Raw genomic sequence first — 17,037 nt, 5'->3', positions numbered from 1 at the left:
CATTTCCAAAATTAGAGACGCTCTCCTGACCTTCCTCACACTCCCTTCTCCTACATTCTCCACAATGCCTACTCTACCATCATCCTCTGCCTCTATCCCCCACTTTAGTCACACTAATACTCACAACATTCTAACTCTGCTGATTAAGGCCAACTCCTCTTGTGCCCTATCAGACCCTCTTGCTCCTCAGCTAGTCAAGCCTATTGTCCCTTTAGTGGCCTCTCACCTCTCTGAACTCTTCAACATGTCCTTAGGCTCAGCTTGCTTTCCCTTTATTTTCATAAATGGCCTCAGTCAAGTATCTCCTAATAAAGCAAGGGGCTGACCCAAATTAACCAGATAACTTTAGTCCTGTGTCTCTCCTTCAGCGCTACTCTAAAGTGTTTAAAAGGGTTCTGTTCAACTGTCGTACACATGTCTTAGACATCCACAACCTTTGAGACTACAAGCAGGTTTCCGCTCCTGTCAATCAATTGAAACTGCTCTCATGAATGTCTCCAACTTCATCTCCTCTGCTAAGCACTCCAACCTCTCCTCTATCCTAATTCCTCTTGGCCTGTCCACTGCCTTTGACACTATAATTATTTTTTATTTACTTGTGTTTAGCCGTGTTTCAGCTTTTACAAGAATGTAAAATCGTAGCTCAGTAAATCCTGCTCATTCATTCGCTATTTGGTTTTTAATTTGAAGCGATTTTCTATAAGGCTACGTTTAAAATCTTGGTTCCTGCAATTACCCATCGGATATTTGCTCCCGAGATAAGACAGGCCCACCAAACAACTTCTTTGCGTAAGTCACGCGTTGAAAACAGAGGACAGAGGTAAGCTGTCCTTGCTTCTATGGTTGCAGGACAGGACAGCATCAAATGGCTGATGGATTCAAGTTGATGGTTTTCTGGGTAGAGTCTGCATTCGTTTGAGTTGGACTGAGATCTTCTCTCCAGAATTTCACGTGTTGGGAGAAGATTAAGTCGTGCGCTCATAAAAGTTCCTCTTAACATTTTGTCAGAAATATGAAGATGTAATCCAACAGGTCTTTGCGCTTACGTGCCGACGGGGGGGAGATGAGACAATGACTTACTGGTTGGTGTTTGTTCTTGGGTAGTGGTCCAATCAAGGTCTTCCATTTTCTTCTTTACTCTTAATGGATTAGAGATCAGGAATTCCTCCATACATGCTATCGAGTCAAGTAAGAATTTTTTTTTTCATCCCAGATGTTTAACTTCCGGGCAGGTTCCTTTTGCGATTTCATCGGCTATCAATCTATAGACTGGAGGGCTGTCTGTCATTAGGGTCTTCCTATACAGCTGCATACTGATATGGTCTATTGTTGCCGAGAGTGACAGCAGGCCCAGTTCTTGTCGAATTGCTGCAATGGGAGTGGACTTCGGCAAGTTGAGCACGGAACGCCAAAGTAAACCTAGTTTCGACCATAGAGCAGAAGAAATTGCCGGGCTGGTGTCGTTCCCATAGGTGATAGTAGGGATCACTTTGGATTTGTAAAATTGGAGAGCAGGGAGCGATGAAAGCCTGCCGTACTTTCTGTCAATCGCTCTTGTTTGAGCCGCGAGATTGCAGACTTTACTCCAGAGGGCTTTTTGCATGCCTGCATCGACTGTTGAACAGTCTATTATTACACCAAGGTATTTGAAGAAGGCAACTTGTTCGACTTTGGTTCCATCTACAAACCAGCTAGGCTTTGAGCCTTTCTTTGGTACTTTCTCCAGGACCAGAATTTTTGTCTTTGCCTTATTTATTTCTAGGTTGTTTTGCTCGACGTAGTGCACTAGGTTGTTCAATTATCTTTGCAATCCAACTGGAGTTTGGTCCAGCCAAATAAGGTCGTCGCATAGAGTAGCCGGGGAACTTCTGAGTTCCCGATTTTGGGGGAAAAACCCAGACCGTTGTTGCTGAATCTTGATAGTCACCTAGAAAAGCAATAAACAAGGTGGGGGCCAGTGGACGGCCCTGCTTAACTCTTCAATATGATGGAATTTCTGCCGACAGGATGCCTTGCCGGCTGAGTCTCACTCTCATTTTGGTGTCTGAGTGGAGGGCTACGAGAGGACCCATGATAGATGTAGGTCACTTCCACTCTGAAAGTTTATTCCACAGTTTCTTCCGATCAACTCGATCGAAAGCCTGGGTGAGATCGATGAAGGCTAGAAATACTTTTGGGGCACCTTCCTTTATCTTGCTCTTAATGATATTCAAGAGCATTATGTTGACAGAGGTGTTGACGTTTTTAGGAACCCTGTTGGAAAAGGATCAGAGCAGGGCGAGGACTTAGCCCAGGCTTGAAATATTTCAAGGAGCAGGGAGGCAAAAATCTTTCCAATGATATCCAAGAGGGCTATCGGGCGAAAGTTAGTCGGATCTCCTCTGATGCCCTTCTTGAAAAAAGGTACAACGACTGCTGTGGTCCATGATGTTGGAATTGATTTTGTGTCTTTGCATTGGGTAAATAGCTTACTGATTAGCCTTGTCCACTCCTCCAGATGGTTTTTCAGGTCTGTGTTCGTCAGGCCATCAGGGCCAAGTGCTCTGGATGACTTTAATTTCTTGATGGTCCTTGAAATATCTACTCTGACAGACAGATCTTCCCATTCATTGGTGTTGAATTTATTCACGTTTTGCTCGGCCTCGACCGGGAGTTTCAAGAGCTTCGAAAAGTGGATTACCCATTTAATTTCACTTACAGAGTTTGTAAGTGCCACATTCGACTGAATGGCGAGAGGTCGAATAAGAGACCAGAACTCTCTTGTTTTCTTACTGCTCAAGATTTTAAGCATATCTTCAGAGTCCTGCTGATAGAGTGTCGAACGGTATCCTCTGAGCCATGACTTGTAGATTCTGGTCTCTGCCATTAATTCTGATCTTGATTCAGCCGTGTTTAGTTTCGTTGAGGCTCTTTGAAGCTTTCTTAGTTGTCGTCTTTTATCCACTAGCACTTTGTTGTAGCCATGTTTAGTATCTTGGTTGTGGTCTGTGTGCGTTGACAGATCCATGAACACTTGGTTGGCCAGGAAGTCCTTAACAGTAATAGAAGACTTCTCCTAGTCCACATCAACTCCTTGTGAGTTGGATTTTTGCCCCATATTCTGAGCGAATACACAGGAGTTCTCGGTTTCTGATCAAGTATTTAGTTTAATTTGTTTCGCTCCATCCTCTTCTGGTGGTCTTTCTTTCACTAAGGATAGCAGTACTTGTCTCTTAACACCTCTAGCAGTTTTTGCTTTTGTTTTTGGGTTTTCAAAAATTGTAGCTTTAGATCCAGTCTTTGAGTCCAGAGGTAAAAAGTCCTCTCTATTTTGTGTGGAACTTTCCAAGGTTGTGACCTGCTTCTCGGTCACTGTCTGTGTAGTCTGTACCCTTTGTGCTTCATGGGGTGAGGTGGTTAAAGGTGCATTAGCTTTTTGCGCACCTGAGATCGAGTTGGATTGAGCTGGAGTAATAGGCGAAACTTGATAAGGTTGAGACAGCCTTGGCTCCAGCTGTACAGCGACAGTCTGTGTTTCACAATCAGCCCTTTTAGGTTTGTTCAGATCTTGTTGAAGTGATTGAAGCTTTTTGTCTAGCTGTTTTGTCTAGCTGTTCCTCATGATCAGATGCTCTTTGTTCCATGGCTGTAATGTAACCCTCAAGAAAGATGAGCTCCGAGTGCATCATCGCTATTATGGTTGTTTGATCTTTCAATGAATCATTCACTGCCTCATATAGTTTACTGAAGGGAGCCAGGGCGATAGTCACTGATGACATAATTGTCAAAAGATCTGGTTTCTTTGTTGGAGTGTCTCTCGAACAAAGTCTGGGAATATCACTCTGTCTCCGTTTGCACGTGGGGCTGTTGTTCATTGAATTTCGACGATGAGGGGGGCTGAGGCTTGAAATTGATGGCTCTCTGTTTTTGTCCATCTCCTACCGAAATCGGTAGCAACAGGTCTTTTTCTCTTGGTGCACAGTATGACAATTCAGCGCTGCGGTTGACCAGGCTATTTCTTCCTGGTACTTCACGATCAGGTGAGCAAGCTTGGATTTGTGGGGACGCTGTTGGATGAAGAGTGGCATCGTAGGGCGGGTGGAGTCTAGGTCTAAGTCACTCAGCAAGGGGGTCTTTAAGGTGCGTTCTTCATACTGACCAGGATCTTGTCCTTCGAGATCTTCTCTTAGGATTGAGAGGGTGGCGATGGGTCCACTCAATGCTTCCAAAGTCATCGGGGGAGGGTATATGGGTTTTGAATGGAATTGAAGAGGAAGCTTGTCTCTCTCCGGCTGCTCTAACTTACGTGTTTTATTGGGAGGTGAAATTTGCACTGATTCTAAAATTTCAGCGTCGGACAGTTCTATAGATAGATCGAGTTTTCTCTTGCTCTGTTTTAAAAAAAATCTTTTAGTGCATTCGACAGCATCGGGATAGGCATATCCTTCAAATGCGATACCCCCGGTTTCTTCGGTGGTAGATTTTTCTTGGCAGCTACTGTCTGGTCCCCCTCCGGATCTTTGCGGGCTCCTTGTTTGCTACTTGGAGGTAGGCATAAACCTTTTACTTTTGCCTCTTTTGCCTTGCTGATGGCAAGTGCCTTTGTTCGCTGCCTTTTTGTGCAGGGGCATTTCGATGACTGGGATAAGTTCCCACTGAACTTCCCTAGCATGGACTTTGCGTCCCCTTTGGGCACTTTTTGCGAGGGATCTTACTCCTCAAGATTGTCGATATCCTTCTCAGAGATTTCCTTGTTGTGACAGTCTGACGTCTTATTTTGCTGGAGTGGTGACGTCGTATGGTCACTGAGGGCCACAGGCTCAGGTGCGGGATGGATTACTGCTTGGACCATCTGACTGGAAAGTTGTGAACTCTGTTGGTGAAGTTGGTTGACCATTACACCTGTAGAAACATTCTTAATGGACAGCGGAACAGTCGCTATAACGGTCCCTTTAGTTTCATTGGAAGAACCAGGGCATTCTTTGGACAGACATTCATTGATGGCCTGGACGGATCCTACGTCTATGTAAGGAAACATAGATGCTTTCACACAAGGGTCATCGGAGCGTGCTTCAAGTTGAATATGCTCATCGTCTTGCGTTGTACGGCCCAGCCCTGCAGCGCTATGCGTCGGCTCCTCTTGCATTGGGAGGGTAGAGTGTTCAGGGTAGGCCTTATTGCTGGGCATAGGGGTTGCAGGGAATTTTTTTTTAAATTCCAGTCTATGGTAGGCAGGTTGGGAGGCGCGGGAGGAGGAGGTGGGGCCCGGCTTGCTCTCTCTCACCCTCACTCCCATGAGGTCCACCCAATCATCAGCAGAGGTTCGCGGGACAGGTTCAGACCCACTTGCCAGACTCTGGTTCGCCTCCGGCTGAAATCGTACAGGTGTCACTGGCAGATCGCTTGTTTTGGATGCTGTAGTAGGCCGCTTGAGAACGGCCATCGGGGAGGTGGTGTGCGAAGGAGCCCGATGGCTACGCAGCCGGTGGCCCTCGGACTCATCACTCAGCTTGAGTGTTGTCGCAGAAGCTGGGGCTTCGGGGAGTACATCAAGAGGCATGGCGCTCCTTTCACGCCTCACCATGTTGGGCAGAGTAGAACATCCAGACAGTTATGAAGGTGATTTAGGAGTCCGGCTCGAACCCAGGAGAATCCCCGAGAACACTGCAGAACACTTGACACTCCACTTTCTGCTCTGCGTTCCGGTGCAGAATGGAGGTTATAACAGGAAACGCTGGCAGTTCGGATTCAGGAGACACACCTCCACTGATAGAAACAGTGAAAACACTGCAGCGCAGGTACAGCAGAACACTTGACACTCCACTTTCCGCTCCCTTTGCCACTATGAATTACTTTGATCACTTTAATGTTCTCTTTCCTCTTGGGATTTGTGATCAAGCCCTTGCCTGGATTGAATCCTATCTAGTACTTGACCAATTATCTGTCTCCTTGAGAAACAACACCTCTCAACTCACTCCTCTAACTGTTGGTGTTCAATTGGGCTCTGTCTTGGGTCCTCTCCTCGTTACACTCTACACTTCTGCTCTTGGTGCACTAAACTCCTCCTTTGGATTCTTGTACCAACTCTTTGCGGATGACACCCACATCTTTTTTCTCTTTTCCTGAACTCCCCTCTGATCTCTCTATCAAAAATTCAAATGTATCCCTGCTATTAAATATTAGATGGCTTCACACTCTCGGATGTTAAACTCAACCAAAACAGAGGTGCTTTTCTTCTCTGCCAAATACTCTCTTTCATCTCTTCCCCTGCCTATCCAGTTCCCACTTGACACTCACCCCTACTCTTCTTCAGTTAGAAATATCAGTGTCATCTATGACCCTTCTACTACCTGTACCCAGAATATGCCAGTCTAGCCATGTAATAATACTTATCATGTTTGCTTTATCATAGATGCCCAGTAAAAACTGCTATGCCACAGTAAGATATTGTAGCCAGATTAGTTGTGCCAAAACATGCCAATCTAGCCACTTAATAGCATTTATCATACTTGCTTTATCATAGACACCCAAAAAAAAATGCCATGCCACCGTAAATCATTATATCTATACTAGCTGTACCCAGATATGCCAGTCCAGTTATGCAATATCACGTATCATGTTTGCTTTATCACAAATGCCCTGTAAAAACTGCTATGCCAGAGTAAGAAATTATAACTAGACTGGCTGCACCATAATATATGTCAGTCTAGCCACTTAATAACACTTAACGTGCTTCATTTATCATAGTTTCCTAGTAAAAAAGGCTATGCCATAGATCCCCCTGCTAAAATCAATGCCTGGGCTCACAAGCATGCTCACATTCATACAGCATTCACTTGATCATTCACATGTGTACCCATACACCATGCACTCACTCATTCACACACACACATACATGCATAGATAAACACATAGCACATAGTAAAGCTCTTTTTTCCTACAGCCTGTGTCTGAACTCTGCTCCTCACCGCTGGCACCTCTCACGAAAGTCCTCTGATTCCCACACAGCAAGAACAGGAATCAGGAAGCAAAGAGCACTTCGAGAATCCTGCACATGCACAGAGGAGGCAGAGGGCTCCAAACTCAACACCCAGGATCTCTGAATTTGCAGAGCGTACAGGAGTGCCCCCTACTCACATTCAGGTGTGCAATTGCCCAGCCTGTATCCCCAATAGGCCATGCAAGTATGGGGAAGCACAATGCTCCCTGGCCTTGCATGATACAGAGGACAAGTGATTTTGGTATTACAACAAGGACCAGAGATGATGTGCAGCACCTTGTGCAATGTTAATTGTGCACACGCTAATTCTTCACCTGTACACTTGCAAATGGACAGTGCCTAAATTCCATAGTGGTTTCACAATGCTCATGAAAGATTTCTCATTACTAGGATGTGCAAAGTGTACCATCCAGACGCACACACTCTATCAAGAAGATGAATTCATGAAAATATATATAAACATCTATTGGATGAAGTACAACAGGTTGCCGACATTTTATATTAAAAGTTTTTGAGGTACACTCATTTAGATACTTGTAGAATGTATTGCTTAAACATGAGAGACGCTCCAACCATTAGCAATGCTGCCAGACAGCTGTAAGCCATGTAGGCACCAGCTTGCCCCACTTCTTTCCCAACTATCTACGCTGACTGGATCCTTTATGTGGGAAACACGTGTCTATTTATCAGGTGTGTATACTGCCCTGAAGTGCTCTTTCTAGTTCTACTCCTGTAGAAACTATACTAGCTGCACTAGAGGGTGTACTCAGTGGGGCTAAGGTGCCCTGTCTCCATACCCTGTGAAGTCCCCAACATCCCACCCCGATAGAAAGCTATGCTTCTGGTCAAAAGACTAAAGTGTGTCAGAGGAGCATGCGCAACAATGCATAACATAAAGGGATCTATTATTTAAATTGACCGTGGATGCAGCATTCTATTACTTACAGGCTGTATTATTCAACATGTTTAGTATTCATTGTAGTTTTATATTATTATTTTCTAAAGGAAATGAAGTGGTGGGACTGGGTGATAATTGGAAAAAGCCAGGTAATTGCAGTGCTGAAATGTATTGACAGAGTATTAATGATGAAGAAGGAATTGAATGAAATAATACATATGTAATTGTATATGTTTACATTTCCTTTTTTTTTAATCTTGTTTTATGGTTCCTTTTCTTAAGATGTAATAATGTTAAAGGTTTTGTGAAAGCAATAAAACATTTAAATAAAAAAAAATTAAATAAAAATATTTTCTAAGCAAACACGACAACACCGAAATCTGGTAACACAATCAATGCACGGAAAGGCAGTGAGGGCTGAGGTAAGTGAGTGTGGTGCTGACGCATGCCATGCCTATGTACCACATTCCTAAGTGCCCCCCCTCCCCACAGTGTGGGGGACTAAAAGAAATGTACACCCATGGCACCTATATTTCACCGACACAAACGGAATGAAAGAAATGCAATCGTATCTTATTTTTGCTTTCTTTTCTATATTGTTTCTTAGCTCTACAGAATCCTTGTAGAATTTATTGTGCATGATAACAAAATTAATTTTCTGACAGTTAGTGAAGACCATGTGTGACTTAAGTGTTATTGTGCACTAAAATAATAAGTAACACATTCAACCAAGTCTGCCCTATGAAAGCTCACAGTAGCAAAACACATGGTCATATTCAAGTAACCTTTTTAACTGTTATCAATGTGGCTACTTTCTCAAGACTGACATACAACATTGTGTGGCTAGGATAGACATATTGTTGTATTGAGGTATTTTTTTTAACTAACTAATTTGTCACAAGCTTGTTTTTCACATACCAGAATGTATATATTGGAAAAAATTTTATATCCAAAACCAAGTGAGGGGAGCTTGTACTATTTAAAGTACAAAAGAGGAGGCCAGCACAGAATTAGGCACAAATAGTTCTTGAGTGATTAAATCAATTTTACTGCACAAGGTGAGTCTCTTCCTTGTGTCTTGCAACAAACCCCCAATCTGTAACCAACGAGGTCAAGCGCGATAGGTGGTTTTTGCCAACCATTTTTATATGTGTATACAAAACGAGGTTTAAATCCGATGGCTATGTTTAGAGATCATTTTTTCTATTGTCATTGCCAAGCCATTATTTTAACAGCCATGTCGATTACTGATACAGGTCTGAAATATCTACAGTGAGCAGGACATTTTCCATTTCTATGAAAGACGGTTGTGTGGGAAATGTTCCCCTTCCATGAAAGACGGTCATTCTGGGTTGGCATGTGGATCTCATTTAAATCCGTTTCTAACTTAGGGGCAATCACAATCAGGAATTAAAATTATATTTCGATGCTATTGTGTTTGGTATTTGTGCCGTTCCCTCAACCAGATTCATGATCTCTGCCTTGGTTTCATCTTTAACAATTTGAGTATTCAGGATTGTTAAATTGGCTTCCTCCAGCATGGGGCAGATGAGCGAGTAAAGGACTGCCCAGTTTATTTATTTCATGTTGTGCATCTGTGGGTGAGTATAGGCCTTGGATTCTATTTCAGATTCCTCTAAGGTGGACATCTTTAGTCCTTGCTTTGTTCTCCTGATTTGCATTCTTTGCTGACAACCCTTGAAGTTCTTTAATAACTGCATGTAGGTTTTTGATGTTCTTACCTTCATTAGCACTGATACACCTTTCTTTGATTCTGATCTCTTATTTGTGCCATTTTGATAATGATCTCTTATTGCTTTGATTATTTCATGCTCATTTCTATTCACAGTATGTAAGATATCCTTAATTGTTTTTATTTCAGTGAGCCATTCCTGCTATTGGTTTTTAACATGTTCCTCTGCCATGGAATCAGGCAACGAGAGCGTTTTATTTCTTGTATTCCATGATTCTCTGGGTGCAGAGCAGGTGTATCTTTGTCTGCCAACATTGCTGGAGTCGGAGTCCATTAAGTTATGTAATGTTGTTATTATCAGACCACTAGTGATCCTTCTGTCAGCAGTAGGAGTTTTGATTCTAGTGGTCTTTCCCATGGTATAGTTTGCAGTCTAAATGGGAACTCATTTGTGTGCAGTGGACTTGATCTGGATCTACGTCTCTTAGATGATGGAGTTACTGTACACTCTGAGCATTGTACAAGTAAGTGATGGTTAGGTTCCAGAACTTCCATCCTATCCCTGAAAGTGTCACTTTTTAATCTTCAAAGGATCAAGAGTTCACATTAATTTAGCCACCTTGCTGGGCTCTGCTGAACACCAATTTAATCACTTTTCTAACCAGAATGTTTGTTAGAGAGGGGTTCATGGTTGACATCATATGTTATAATGGTTTCCAGGTTATTTCAAAGAAGATTACAAAACATTTGTGTCAGATAATATTGAACCATCATATCATTTCGTCATACCATCCACATATGAATGGCTTGTTAGAAAGAATAAATGGGCTACTGAAGGAATACATAATGTGAACTAATTTATGCAGAATGGAAATTCAGGATACAGTGAGTGGAGTCCATGATTTGGCCGTAGCAGACTGGTCTTCATTTCAGTATGGGGTGTACACCATTCTTTTATTGTGCAGCAGAAAAGTTATTACTGAATTACCACCTGGATGCTTCCTTAGATATATCAATAGAGACACCTGGAAGGTTAGGATAGAGGCTTAAAACGTGTCTGAAAAGGTCACTGAAAAACCGAGGAAGAATAAAGATTATTATGATAAGGTGCATGGCACATTTGCGAGGTTTGAAAGTTGGGAGACAGGAGTCAGGTGAAGAAACCAGTAACGGTGGGTATTAGCATGTCTAAGTATTACAAACTATCATATGAAATGTTAAATATAAGAACATATGAGGTCTGTAGGGTTCCATGGTACAGGTAAAAGAAGGCACGTGGTAGAACATTAAGGAAGTATCAGCATTTGGTCAGAGATGGAGTTATGAATGAGAACAAAAAAACAAGGGTAGTTCATAGCGCATGCAGGGTATAGGAAAGATGAAGTGAAGAAAGAGATGGGTGACTGGCATGAATCATTGCTGAATGTGGAAGGATCGTCCGATAGCTCTTGTGATGACAATAGGGAAGAAGTTGCTTGATAGGGTACTCATCCTGGAAGTAGTGCTAACCAGGGTGTTCACAAAATGTCACATTTAGCAACTTATTGGCAAAGTTGAAAGATGTCTATTTGTATGATGACTATATGTGTTGGTGCAAATCAACATTGTTGTCAATATAGAGGGTGCAGTTGTGTAGTTGTTGTTTGTTCTATATTTGTATGCGTTGTTGAGTAATGTCACACAGCAGATGTGTGTCTATGTGTGTGGGTGTATATAGGTGAGGCACAGAGTGTAGCATCTGTCAGAATGTCGTGGTAAGGTGTGGAATGCATGGATGTGTGCATAAGAGGGTTCCAGCATGGTGTCTGGATGTTGGTTGACTTAAGCATCTAGTATTTAGTGTTGTTTCTGGGCTTCCAATAAACTATTACTTATCTACTTACATCTCCTCATCTCCACTTCTCCTAAAGGTTTGGTTGGGAGGGTTGATACCCACATATTGTAGGGTAGTAATGTGGCGTTAGTCCCCCATTCTAAGGGCCTTACAACTTAATAACACCTAATTAATTCAGTAATCTCAGCACTTCTAAAGTAAGAAATGTTTCATGACCAGCAGACAGTTTAATCCAAAAGTCCTCAACATTTATCCATTCTTTTCTATCGACAAAACGCAGAAAAAACGTAACTCTCAATTCCCACATTGCTCCACACTCAACTGTCAAATGTTTGAAATTCGGAGCCTTTAATTCCCCACACAAGTTACAATTACTATCCAAATGCTGTTGCTTACTCCGAATTCTCAAAATCTCACCCGTAGGGTTCAAATTCAGATGAATTCTTTGGAACTCCTGGCTCCACTTTGAGTTCTGTATGCACAATAGCAAGGCTGTGGACAGAAGAGCTATGCAGCTAAATTGCCCAAACTGCACCGGAAAGAGTCAGACTTTAAATGGGAGAGATAGCCCCTAAATTGCACATTCAGTGCTTAACATGTTAAACTTTAAGGCAGCAGCGCAATCCCTAAATGAAGGGCTAATGTGCCACAACAAGGTTGAATATGACAGGGCAACTAAAGGGATGCCACCTCACCAAAACATGTCTTTTCGTAGATTTTCGAGCTTCAGAACTATGTAAACACAATCCTCTGACCTTGACCCCAGAAATCATACCAAACTGCACAAGCATATAAATACCAGAGCACAAATCAACGAACTCCACCATGATCCAGAAAGGCAAGCCCTCTTTTTGTAGTGCAAAATGTGCTGTTAACGTGCGAAGTGCTATCTTCCAGGCTTCAGGTGATCCCCTGTGGGGACAGCTCAGCCCTTGTGCACATGCTGATGCCTGAGAGCATTGCCCCATCCTAGGAAGGACAGTCTTTGAAATTAGATGACCGGTGCATGCCCACCTGTACCCTGGTATGGTAATTGAACTGTTGCACAAAGATTTGTAAGTGACTCTGGTAGAGATCTTTACCTCATAAGGTGTCAGAGAGACTGCAAACTCGAGTTTTCAAAGTTTTTGGACCGTCCATTCCGTCCTCATCTACTCAAATGCCCCTTCTTTCACCACCAGCATGCTTATCTTCACCTTCCAGCAGCCACTGCACCCTCTTTGGGCCAAGAGATTTTGCACCCATATTTGTGGGGCCACCGTATATCTTTTCTGCTCCTCGTTTCATTGTGAAGAACCCTTTGCAGGCTTAGAGCACCACCCTGAAACCTAATTTCCGGTGCTGGCTCATAACCTGGTGAGTCCTGGCCGATGAGGGTGGAGGACATTTTAATCTTCCTGTTGCTGTGTGTTTGATGTCAGAGGATTTAGAGGCTTGTGGGAGACAGTAGGGTAGACCTCTGGGTGAAATGAGAAAGGATTCTGGCCCCTGCCTTGACACATACCCGACAAACGCGTCGTTCTGCCTAAGCCCTAATATGCAAAAGTCCCAGTTTACCACTGAATACAGCATCTGAGCTTGGCAAAGTGAGGATTGAGGTGTTTGTCAGCCTGCCAACCAACATACTAATGAAAAGGGTGCATTGACACCTCACATTTCAAGCAGCCCTTGTTTGGAACAAAAGTTCTTACCATCCAAAACATTTAACATGTATCATATGTTGTTGGGTGGACTTTGCAGACTGCCCTTTTTTCCTTATTTACCAATTTGCAGATCCCTGTTTTGTTTCACATTGGTTACAATGTATTTAATTGAGAGGGAGGGAGGGAGAGAGAGAGAGAGAGAGAGAAAGAGATAAAGGTAGAAAGAGGAAAGAGAGAGAAAAAGAGAGAGAAAAAGAGAGAGAGAGAGAGAGAGAGAGAGATATTGACAGTGGTAATCGGGAGATAGTGTCATGGGACCAAGCTGCAAGAGGCCTCTGGAAAGAGTGCAGAGGTGCAGGTTTTTTTGGCATGTGAGGACTACTCCCCGGCTAACCAACTGCCCTCTAAGATCTCCTACGAACTTACACTAAACACACTGGAAATGTTTGGGGTCTTCTTAACCAGGTTCTTAGGGCGCTTTGGTTAAGGATAGTTTAGAATTGTATTCAAATAGTAGAGCTGCAGAGCTCTGCACTATATAGACTACCCCTGCCTATATCAGTATCCACAAATGTACAGATGTGCAGTGCTCAATGCGCTTGTTTCCAATCTTCAAAGGAAAACTTTAGTCATTAAGTATTATAGGTATTTATTGTCTCTTTTGTGCAACAAAATTAATTGTCAACTTTTACCAACTCTTGCCTACCCACTAATGCCACCACGTGTTTCAGCCATTTTTGTCTTTCTCAAGGTAAGTCCTTAGTAGTACATTTCTAAAACATAAATCATTAACACCTGACTGACTTTGTCAGTTGTCCAGAATCCATAAACTTAATATATAGTGGTATCAATGGTATCAACAAATAATTTAGATCCAGAGATAGTGTAATGCAGAGAGAAAAACAGTTATGATATCACATTATTAGATCACACCATCAATGAATTTCATGACATTAGAGTTAAGAGATAAAATAAGTGAGTATACATAATCATCAAAGAGACATACAAGAAAAAAGAGAGAGAAAAAAGGAGCAACCATTAGTCACTAAAATATATAATTTGGCAATTGGATGTGTGACTACATCATGCTTCTTCACACTATTAAAATACACAATCCCCATCTCATCTGTTACATAGTGTCATTCTAGCCCATGCTGTTAACAATTACCAAAACCTCCTTATAAACCTTCGATTTCAACCTTCAACCCCAATGTTATACAAACAAATTTCATGACATACTTCTTACACCTCAAACTATAAACCTTATTTTACTAATGTGCCTTAGGTTTGGACATTAAACTCACACACAGTTTCAACAGACGGATGAAAAAAGACCTAGGTCCTCATTACAAGTTTGCCAGTCCGGAAAACAACGGTGCCAGTAAGCTTATCGGCACCGTAGTTTCTGGCCCGGCAAACTACGAGTCTGCGGGCGGGTGCTGTAACGTCCGCCAGGGTCAGACTTGATGAGCGGAATGGCACCCGCCCACAGACTTTCACAGAAGCACCAGCACCGATATTAACGGTGCCAGTTCTTCCGTGGTCCCCACTCCCATAGAGTCCTATCGGACTCTATGGGAATGGGGATCTACATTTTACCGGTGCCTGACTTACTGGACGGCCGGGGGTTGTAATGCACCAGTGTTTCCGGCAATGTCAGGCGGCAGTAAATCATTACGCATCTGGACGCTACCGATTACCGCCGGACCCGTAATGAGGGCCAAAGTCATTAGAACATTAACACTAATCAAGCCATTACTAAGCTTTCCTCTTTCGAGCCTCTCCACCAAACCCATAGAAACCACACTGGCACACAGGACAAGTGGCTGAATGGCTCAATACATGACCACTTACGTGGTTTGATCATTATGCATGAATGCTGTGTACAATACATAAAACAATAAGAAAAGCATTTGGATGCATGATTCTCAAATTACTCACAGTCTATGTTTTCAGGAGCCTGCTGCGCTGAAATTAGGAGTTTTTGCAAAGTCAGTCCTGAGATCAGCAGCAACCAAACATTCTCTACAGCTGTCATGATGTCAGTAGTTTTTTTGATCTTTCTGTCATGAGGGAAAAGGGAAAGAATTGATCTCAAAAGAATGTATTTGTGGTAAATAGCATACAACTCACATATTCTCAAGCCATTGACAGACAAATACTGAGACAGTCAGCCTCATTACAGTTGATGATAAGCACAGGGTGTGCTTCTACCTAGGGACAGCTTTAGTGGCTTTAAGATTGATTCTGGTTTGAACCCGTGTTTGTGTGTTACAAGATGTTGGGAATATAATGGTCGAATGAATCTGTTCTAATCTGAACTGGAATACAGTCCCTGACTGTTATTGTGGCACTGATTTACCTCCAGGCTAAAGCTGGAGGTAAATCAGGCCCCTAAAGGTAATAAATGCCTGAATTACTGGCACTAGTAATTCCGGCAATCCCCTCTATGGAGTCCTAGTGGACTCCATGGAATGGGGATTTACCGCCGTTACGGGCACCTAGAATATCCTAGTAATACCGGGATATCAAGTGCTTGTAACAATAGGGGCAGTTTTCCAGTATTCCCATGGGAATTACCAGCGGGATTCTGGCACACATGTAATAAGCCAAAGTGTATTTAATTCCAGTCAGTCACATTAGCATAAGTCAATAGAATGCACCGTGCACCCTAAATAGTTGTTGAGACTCCTTGGATTTAAATTAACTTCTTGAACAAGAGCCTGGCTGAGCACTGTTCTTTCAATAGTCCGAAGAATGGGATTCAATGGCGGATTCAAATGCAAGCGTGTGTTCACTGCTGGGACTCTTGGGACACATGTCCATGCTTGCCTGATGAATTACCCATGTACACATGACCTGTGAAGCACCTTTGCGTCTTTCGGTGGAACCGTTGGTGCATCTGCTGAACTTGTGACAGCCAAGTTGTTCTTTTGTGTGCACAGTAAGACAGCAGATCCCCTGGCTTGTGAATGGTGGACAGGATGTTTAGATTAAACCGTGCTAATCGCTACTTTCTTTCACTTTCCCTTTCACATACCTGTGACGTCCCGAGTTATGTATAGCGCGCATGCGCGAGCCTCGTTGTGGCCCGCGCATGCGTGGCGGCAATAAAGTGCGCCCGTGCGGCAGTTCCCGCCGGGACGCGGACGAACCAACATCGCGTCCCGCGTACTCATTGTGTGCCTGCATGGATGCCTGTGTGTGTGGGTCCCCGGGGCATACATAACAACTGGCGACGAGGCGGGATCACTGCCGCAACGTGCGCCCAGCACGTGGGTGCAGAGGAACAACAAATCCGCGTTGCTACGCAGTGACACGGAGCGGACCCAGCGGCGAAACTCCACGTGGAGTGGCAGTAGCGGCCTGAGAAGGTGCTCGTGCGCTGCCACTTCAAGAAAACACGACGAATTTTTGGAACTCCGACCGCCCCCAATAATCTGGGGACGATCACAACGACGCAGACAGCACAACACGGTTGTGCAGAGAACAAGGACCTGGAAAACAGCAGTCTGAGGTACGTGGAACCCCACCCCAGTCAGGTTTGCGGCCTCCAAATCACCGAGAGGTGCCTGTGCGACCTGTGAGGATGGCGGAAAGTGATGGGGAACCAGAAACTGCGACACGAGTGATAAGGACTCAACAGGGGTCACTACTGCCCATGCAGGAATTTGATACCTCCGGCCCCCCGTCCAAGCTAGGACCCCGGTGGCTACTATGGGTGAAGAAACTGGAAATGTATTTTACAGCCACAGGGACCACCGATGATAACGCGAAAAGAGCGACGCTCCTATATTCGGCGGGGCTGGAGGTGATGCGCATATATGAATCACTCAACCTGCGTATAGTCACATACGCAACGGGAAAGACGGCATTGGAGAATCACTTTATTCCCCAGTCAAACGTAGACTATGAAAGATTTCTGTTTTCCAAGGAGAAACAGCGGGAGGAGGAATCCCTTGACCAATTCTGTGCAAGGCTGACACTAAT

General features: G+C 43.5%; 1 protein-coding gene across 2 annotated transcripts in view; it reads right to left on the bottom strand.

Annotated features, from left to right (window-relative positions):
• Positions 1 to 17,037, bottom strand: part of LOC138528528 (interleukin-5 receptor subunit alpha-like) — a 291,652-nt gene that overhangs the window by 236,274 nt on the left and 38,341 nt on the right. For both annotated transcript variants that reach the window (XM_069640280.1, XM_069640281.1), the window contains exon 2: positions 14,989 to 15,110. In XM_069640280.1, the coding sequence (XP_069496381.1) occupies positions 14,989 to 15,110 (122 nt within the window). The remainder of the gene's footprint in view (positions 1 to 14,988; positions 15,111 to 17,037) is intronic.

This window comes from Ambystoma mexicanum, chromosome 7q (genome assembly GCF_040938575.1).
Source record: "Ambystoma mexicanum isolate Mex_15411 chromosome 7q, UKY_AmexF1_1, whole genome shotgun sequence".
Lineage (NCBI taxonomy): Eukaryota > Metazoa > Chordata > Amphibia > Caudata > Ambystomatidae > Ambystoma > Ambystoma mexicanum.
This window is presented reverse-complemented; position numbering and strand designations above follow the sequence as displayed.